Below are 8,851 nucleotides of genomic sequence, written 5' to 3'. Positions count from 1 at the left end.
AAGTACACTGCTGAGGGGAGCAGCGGGCGGGTCAGGAGAGGCCTGCCACACCATGTGGATCTCCTCTGGGGCAGGCGGGGAACAAACTCATGCGGAAGTGGCTTAAGCTTCTTAGTGCTGGGCTTTAAACCGCTGCGCCACCAGGGAGGGTCCTGAAAGGGCTTCTTAATGTGTCACTGGAGCCAAATTGAAGAGGAAACTTGGATTGGAGTAATTCTATCTTTATTTTACAAAACTTCTGACTGAAATTTGTATTTCTCTCTATTATGATCACAGCCACATTCTGAGGACCAATCCATAGGTCAAAGGGCTCATGGCCAGAAAAGGCTAAAATCCCCGGAGTGGGCTGTTTTCCATTCATCGGGTACCCATAATCCTGAGCATCATGCTTAGAGTAAGCCCTCATAAATATTTGCTATAGGAATAAAAAATGTTTTCTAGACAAAGGAATAACAAATGTCTACCCTAATATATTGATATAAGGTGAACAGGAATAGAAGGACATCATTTTAAGTATTTCTGTATCAAGGGTGGTTTCATTACACAGTGCTTACCTTAAAAACTTGGGTATCTATTATATTTTAGCTTTATTTCAAAAAGAATAATGATAGTTACTAAGTGTTAGTGTCAGGCACTCTTATTCTAAATGTTTTGGATCTATTATTAAATTGAATTCAGTCTTCATAGCAGTACTATGAAGCAGGTGCTATTATTATTCCTTTTTACCTATAAAGATGGCTGAACAGCTGTCCTATGATTATGACAACAAGTATTCATCACAGCCTGTCCTCTTACTAATGAACTGGCCTTCCACATGTGGACAAGCCCAGTGCTTCTGGACATTTAAAAGGAGCAAGCTAGCTGACCACTTTGTTGTAGAGAACAAGTGCCTGATCAGCAGAACTATAGCCACTGATTCTTCTTTTGAATTTGTGGTGCCTTTTTTTTAAAAAACCAACTAAAATGTAATGCATTACAAGATAAAATCACCTGTCCTAATTATTTTTCCACTACTGAAAAGTTAAAGTGAAAGATGCCTCTATCTTCATTTTCATAGATGGAGAAAATAAGGAGGCTGATAATAACTGACTCAGGCGATCAGCAGCAGCTCCCAAAGGACCCCACTGACCAGACCACATGCACAGAAAGTTCTAAATTCAGTTTCTGACCTAAGGACTCTGTGGCCTGATGATGTTCCTTACCGGCAGGTGGCTGGACATAAAGATACTGAAGCAAAGATGGCTCTTTGGCACTTTCGCTTTCTTTGGAAGGCTTTTCAATCTCTGTGTTTCTTGAGGGATTTCCCCATTCAGAAGAAACAAAGCCATTCATTGTAGCCGTTCCTAAAAACTCCTTTGCTGCAGAAAGGTGGCCATTCATATGAATATCTTCCTGGGGTGTAGACCCCCTGCTCCCTAGGATCTCGGCAGAGGCAATGTCTGTGGAATCTGAGGGTTTCTAAGCACAAACAAACCAGGCACCAGAAAAGCATGTCAGAATCTTAAAACAATATCCTCAAAACAGTGAACAAATAAGCAAAGGTGGCCATGAGCCATGCTGATTTGTGATGGCAGTCAAGTCAGTTATATTAATAGAAAGGGCCCAAAAATCAGTGTCACATGTGTATGTGTAGAGTCATCATTCTAAAGCCTAGAAATGATGGAAATATTTTTTAAAGATTTATTTATTTATGCTCACAGAACTGGGATACATGCCAGAAGTGTGGTGGGTAAGAGGATTCACCACAGAGTGGGGAGCAAAGTACACTGCTGAGGGGAGCAGCAGGCGGGTCAGAAGAGGTCTGCCGCGCCATGTGGGTCAGCTCCCTGGCCAGGGATTGAACTCGTGCTGCAGTGGCTTTGGAGAGCTTCATAATGTGGTGCTTTAACCCACTGTACCATCAGGGAGTGCCTGTGATAGAGATTTTAATAATGGGAGAAAGGTGGTGTGTTTAATACATTTCCGAGCTGTCCATAAGTAAAGGGTGTGGATGCTACTGTCTCTTCAGGAACCTGATGAGAATTATGGGTCTGACCCAAAGCTGTCTTGGTTACCTAAGATATATTACCAGTCCGTCTTTCACTTCTTTTCTGTAACTGCAAGCTAGAGTTAGATAGAGAGAAGCAAGAGAGAAAAGAGGAGAAAGGGTCTTAATGAATAGGCTGATTTCCATGAAATGTGCTTAGGTGACCTAATTCTACCTGCTACGTTGACACTGCTCTTGCCTTTGGAGAGGTTTACTGGCCATATCTCACTAACCTCTGCTAAGTGGCAGATGTGGACAGCTGTTTTGTGCTTTTCATAGCAAGAGAAATGATACTTGTGAGCAGTGATGAGAGCCACATTTGAGCACAGACAATGAGTAACAGCCCTGGAACTCAGTTGTACCTTGGATTAGGAGGATTATTTCAGTGATCATTACTCATATAAGTACAGCAAAAGGATAGGGAGGAAAAGCACATGCCTCCATGTGGTGGGGTGACAGATACACTTTTGTTTTATCTTTTCAGTAGTTTATGCAAAATAAAACTTCCATAAAAATCACTTTTCTTATAGTATTACTTTATGACACACTCTTTGGGGGGAGTCAGTTCCCAGCTCATTTACACAAGTGACACACAGCTTCATTTTACAGACTCAAGTGGCTTATTTTTGTGAATCAAAAATAATCACCTGGGAGATGGGTGGGCTAAAGGATGTCACTCAACAAGCCCGCAGCATCCCTTACCTTGGGCATAACGAGGGACAGAGGACCATCTTCGTAGTCCCGACTTTGTCTTTTGGTGGCTGGCTCCTCCTCTTCCTGAGACTTCCTCTCCTCGCCAAGGCGCTTCTGGACTGAGGGTGAGGATGACGACTCTGCTGCTGTAAGGACTTCCGAGCCCTGGCTGTCCCTCTCTGACCCAGCCCCCGACCTGGGGGTCGGCCCCTCTTGCAGGTTCCCATACAGCATGAACAGTGAGGTGGACGGTACATACACCAAGGGCTGGCCGGCCAGCAGGGCTGGCCTCAGGCTCTCCACATCTGAGGCTGCAGAAGCGAGCAAGGAGCCGACTTGTCCATTTAGACCACCGTGTGTGGAGAAGGCCTGCAAGTCTGTTTGGGCCACAGAAAATACTTGGTTGGCTAAAGGATTAGCACGATAATCTGAGTCAATAGGGAGGACAGGAAAGGGAGCAGCAGGGTCCGGGCTGCTTGATGGAGGCATCATTTTCTCACTGGCAAATGGTTTCTCCCTGGAAGAAAAGAAAACAGTGGGGGCATTCCAATTACCTACCACCTTCTACAACCTCCTGACTCTGCTTTCCTACCAAAGCAGGAAGTAACACTAGATAGTTGATGTGCAAATGTATTCTCTGTTATTAGCAAAGCCCAGAGGCAGATGATGAGGTCTAACAGGGATAGATGGTTCAGGATGGGGTGGGGGAGTCAATCTGGGATGAGCTCATGGGGGCGTCTCAGGTTAGAATTCATACTGGCTCTTTCCTGCCTCTCCACTGTCAATTACCCAGCACAGATCCCTTATCAGGCACACAGATGCTATAGTGATTAGCATAATAATGATGATGATGTAATTATAACGCTACTCTCAAAGCTCCCCCCAGTTTACTAGGGAAGAAAACTAAATAAAACTGAAAGGTAAAATAGCCTGCTGACGGTCATCCAGCTCAGTGACAGTGAAGCTGCTCTCACGCTTGAAGGACACACCTAGCTTGTCTCAAATTCACTATGAAACTAATGAAGTGGGCAGTGAGTGAGCAAACAGACTTTTCTACAAAATTACTCTTTTCCAGCTTTCTTGTCCCATTCTGTTTGGTTAACACTACAGAACCTTTAGGCAGCAACTTGAAAGTTAAGTTCCCTCAAGAGACGAGATTACATACATTATCTGGGCCTTTTCTACAGAAAAGTTTCTAACTTCAACAACATTTTATATTCTGGGTATCTTTCTAGAAACAGAGGAGAAAAATCCTTAAGATTCCTTTAAGAACCAGTAAGAGGAACAGAGACTTCTCTGAAACTTTGTGATGAGATTGCTGAGGCCTATTTTTTGTCTGCAATTTCATCACCCTTTGTGCGACTGGGTGTAAAATAGAAGGCACTGGGTGCCAGAGATGAGTAAATCTCTCTAATCACAGTCCCCTCCGGATAAGTGGTGAGTAATGTATTACTCAATTCGACAAGTCCACACTGAGCACACCCACACCCTCCCACCTTCAGCCACGCACCTCCCCATCGTCACTAATAATATCACCATCATCTGACACCCAGATGTTCTTTATGATGCCTCTCCTTACTTTCCTGAGTCTGACTCACGGTATTCACACCGATTCCCATCCCTTTCTATCTCCAGCTGACATGGCTGAGACGAGCATCAGCAGGCCAGAATGATTGTCAGCTAATGCTCTGCTCTGTGATCTTCTCACCTGGAGCCCTTTTCAGAATCTAATCCCACCCGCTGAAAGCAGCCAGAGTGTTCTTCTCCAGGGAATAGTTCTGTACTGTCTGTCTGATAAATCCAGATTCTTCTACTTAGCTTTCAAAGCTTTTTGCTAACTTGACCTACTTCCCACCAACACCCAGGCTCTTTTTATGACTATCTCCTTTTACTCTACTACTTGGACAAACTGTTACAGCTAACTAATCAGTGCCTTGTCCCCTAACTTCTTGATACTGCCTCACTATCTACTGTCCCATAACTGTCATTAAAACCACTTTTCGGCCCTCCCTGGTGGCACAGCAGTTTAAAGCACAGCAGCAGGAAGCTAAAGGCACTTCAGCATGAGTTCGATCCCCAGCCCTGGTGACCCATATGGCGCGGCAGACATCTCCTGACCTGCTCACTGCTCCCCACTCTGTCTCTGGTGAATCCTCTCACCATCCCTGCACTTCTGGCCTGTACCCCAGTTCTGTATGCATAAACAAATAAATCTTTAAAAACACACACACACACACACACACTTTTCCCTTTCAACATTTCCTCTGCTCCCTTTGATAAATGTGGTTTCCTTCAAAATCAGAACTAAACATGGAGGTAGATGGCCAGGTTTGAATCTCAGCCCTGTCACTTACTAGCAGTATGACCAGGAGCAAGTTACTTAGCCTCTCAGGGTTTTAGTTCCTCTCGAAAATGTGAATCAGTACCAACTTCAAATAATTGCTGGTGTGCTAGATGAGTGACTATACATCAACGTTTGGAGCAGGACCTGAGAGCTTAAAAATCAAGTCTGCTAGGGCCCTCCCTGGTGGCGCAGCGGGTTAAAGCACAGCACTGAGAATCTGAAGCCACTTCCGTATGAGTTCGATTCCCGCCTGCCGCCTGCCCCGGAGGAGACCACATGGCAAGCCAGACCTCTCCTGACCCGCCCGCTGCTCCCCTCAGCAGTGTACTTCGTCGATCTACCTGTTCTGCTCCCCACTCTGTCTCTGGTGAAGCCTCTCACCGCCCCTGAGCCTCTGGCCTGTACCCCAGTTCTGTATGAATAAATAAATAAATCTTAAAAAAAAAAAAAAAATCAAGTCTGCTAGGATGCTGAGTGAGTCACAGGATGACGATCCATCATTTTTACGTGTCAGATAGTACTGAACTGTCTTTTTTTTTCAGTGTATTTCTCTGTTGAATTTTTTTCCTCTAAGCTTTCATAGATTAGGCTATAAAATTCCCTAGTTTTTGTATCCCGATGGTACATCCCACACCATGGTAGGGAAAAGTTACAAAACTGTTAATAAGCAAATATAAGCAAGACTGCTAAATTCCACCTCTTGATGGGTAGCATCTCAATTTAGCCCAGTTTAACACCAGAAAATGGAATACACTTGGGATTTTTGGAAGACCACTTACTGTGAACTGTGTTCTATTTTCTGCCTGTAGACTGCTGCCAGACTTCCAATTTCTAAGGAATAGCCACCTGATCCTGAAAAGGAAAATGAAGGTTTAACAAATATAGCAAAAGATAATACATAGCAATTATATACAGCAGGATTCATTATTCACAGCTCAGGAGTTAATAAGAGAATCTCAAATCCAGTCTGTTTTTCATTCAGAAATTTCCCAAAGTTTGTTTTTCATGAAGAATTCATGTCTCATAAAGAATTAGTAAGAAAACAATATAGGTGTTGATTGACAAATCTAATATATTTCTGAGAGGCTTCAATTAGGCAAACAAAACAACTCAATTGATTTCAAAGGCCGACTGGGATCAACTTCATGCATGGTCCTACACTGTGAACAGCAGCAACTCTTTTACCCTTCACTGTAGTTTCACCTGAGGTAAATGAAAACAGGCAGGACCTTGAGAGCCAGTTTATTTTAAAATACCAGTGTCTAGGCACAGTGACAATGAGGTGGATTCCAGAGAGGCAGATACCTTGTTCTTTATAAGGGCTGTTGGGCTCGGAGTTCACTTTCCTCTGGATCCTCTCAGAACTCTGAGCTGTGTTAAAAGAGCCATGTCGAGCCAGCTTTTGTTTTCCACAGACCTGACCCTGGCCATATGTTTCTCTTTTTCGTTCTGGTAAGACAGGTGCAGAGACATCCACAAGTTCTTCATCTAAATAAACGAGAAAATTGGTCGTGTTGTTACTTAGCTAATTGTAATGGAACAACCTTGTAAATTAAAAACTGAGACAATCAAAGGAATTTTATGAGCCTGTCTGAATCCCCAATTTATTTCGATGTACTAATAATCTTTTTTGAAAGTTCATGGACAACTATAATGTGAGATTGAATCCATATATTCTAAATTATCTGGAATGCAACAAAAGTAGAGCAGGATGTTCTTCAACCCAAATTAGAATGGACCTGACATTTCAGATCCTTTTCTTTGAGTAGAGAATATCAAACGAAAACCCAGTCATGCTTAGCCCAACATGTACATTTTTTTAAAAGATTTATTTATTTCGTTATTTATGCAGACAGAACTGGGGTACAGGCCAGAGGCTCAGGGGCGGTGAGAGGATTCACCAGAGACAGAGTGGAGAGCTGAACAGGCAGATCAGCGAAGTACACTGCAGAGGGAAGCAGTGGGTGGGTCAGGAGAGGTCTGTCACGCCATGTGGGTCACCTCCGGTGCGGGGATCGAATTCATGCTGAAATGGTTTTAGCTTCTTAATGCTGTGCTTTACCCTGCTAACCACCAGGAAGGCTCCCAAAATACATATTTTAATTGCGGTCAGCCTTTTAAGCTGCAGCTGTTGGACAGTGAGCATAAGGGTTTCTATTTCTACTATGCTTTATTATTTTTTTCTTACGCAAGAGGCTCAGTTACTAAGTGACCAAAGGAGTAAGGTTGGCAGAAACCTCAGGGCTGAAATGCTGCAGATCAGTGAGAAATGAAACCTGGAACTTGGAGACCCATTTTAAACTTACAGGAGCCTGTGTGAAGTCAGGATAGAATTTTCTATATACAGCCAATCCTATATTTTTATATAGAAATAGTCCCTGTTGCTGATTGTCATTTGTGCCCTGTTCACTTGTGCTATTTTTACTAAGATATCAAGCATGTATATTTTAATTATAAAAATAAAAATAAACTGAAAGGTTCCACTATAATTCAAAAACTGTAGAAGAAAATCACCTGTTTTAATTTTTATAACAAAAACCCAATAAAAGTTCTTTTTAGAAAGTCATAAATTACAGCTTCAAAGAGAAGAAAATGAGCCAAGACAGTAACAGGTTTTATATTTACTCATATCCCTGAAACTAAAAATACTGAACAACATATGTAAAACAAAACAGTGAAGCAAAGTTTTTAAAGCACTGAAAAGAAAAAGCCTGCATCCTAGGCTTCTTACCAAGGGAAATAACTTTCAAAAACAAATAAAGACATTTTCAGCCATACAACAGCTGGAAAAAATTATTGGCAGACATCAGCTATGAGATGTTAAAGTCCATCAAGCAGCAGAAAAATAAGATGAAAACTGACATTTAGAAAAGAGGATAATGAACACTGTAAATAGTTACTACATGGCTAGTTATCAGTCTTATTAAAACATCTTCAAAATGCAAGCAAGTCTTTTAAGCGAAAGTAATAAATAATTGCATTATAACATTCATCATATAGAGCAGCAGTTTTTGACAACAATTACAAAGGTCAGGCAGAGAGAAATGGAAGTATGCTATTATAAGGTTCTTATATAAAATTAGTAATATGTTACTTAAAGAGAGACTTACAACTTATCACAGTAAAATGTGCAAACTATAACCTCTGAAGCAATCACTAAATAACACAAATAGTTACAGCTAATGAACTGTGGGTGAGTTGGTGATAGGTGCACTATCTGACGAAGGTATCTAGCTATGAAAATGAAAAAATAAATGAAATCAATAAAACATGAAATAAAGGATTATATATGATGATAAAGTTACTGCTAACAAGGCAGTCAAGGAGATAAGATGGAAACAAAAACATCCAAAAGAAGGAAAAAGTAAAAGAATGAGCAATAGCAAAATGATAGACTAAAATCCAAATATGTAAATAACCACATTAAATGTAAATGGTCTAAACAACCTAATTAAAAAGCAGAAATTGTCACATCAGATATTTAAAATACCTTCAATTATATCTTGTCTACCAGAAGCTTATTTAAAATGTATGTACCAGTTATTTAGAAGGACGAACCATATGTACTATGCCAACTAATTACAAGAAAGAAAGTGGTGATGTTATTACTATCAAATAAAGTAGACTTTAGAGACTAGAATTATCTCTAGGTATAAAAAATGCCATTTTATAATTAAAAAAAGGTCATTTCTTTAAAAAGATATAAAGATGGGTTCTAAGAGTCTGTGCAACTACTGACTTCAAATACATGCAGTAAAACTTAACAGAACAGTAAAAAGAAAGACAAA

General features: G+C 41.2%; 1 protein-coding gene across 1 annotated transcript in view; it reads right to left on the bottom strand.

Moving 5' to 3' along the window:
* E2F7 (E2F transcription factor 7) overlaps nt 1–8,851 on the bottom strand; it is a 36,744-nt gene that overhangs the window by 2,334 nt on the left and 25,559 nt on the right. The window contains exons 8-11 of the mRNA XM_004676504.1: nt 6,369–6,551; nt 5,843–5,915; nt 2,729–3,236; nt 1,203–1,458 (exon numbers count right to left, since the gene is read on the bottom strand). Of these exons, the coding sequence (XP_004676561.1) occupies nt 1,203–1,458; nt 2,729–3,236; nt 5,843–5,915; nt 6,369–6,551 (1,020 nt within the window). The remainder of the gene's footprint in view (nt 1–1,202; nt 1,459–2,728; nt 3,237–5,842; nt 5,916–6,368; nt 6,552–8,851) is intronic.

This window comes from Condylura cristata, unplaced genomic scaffold, assembly GCF_000260355.1.
Source record: "Condylura cristata isolate star-nosed mole 26May11 unplaced genomic scaffold, ConCri1.0 scaffold00004, whole genome shotgun sequence".
Lineage (NCBI taxonomy): Eukaryota > Metazoa > Chordata > Mammalia > Eulipotyphla > Talpidae > Condylura > Condylura cristata.
This window is presented reverse-complemented; position numbering and strand designations above follow the sequence as displayed.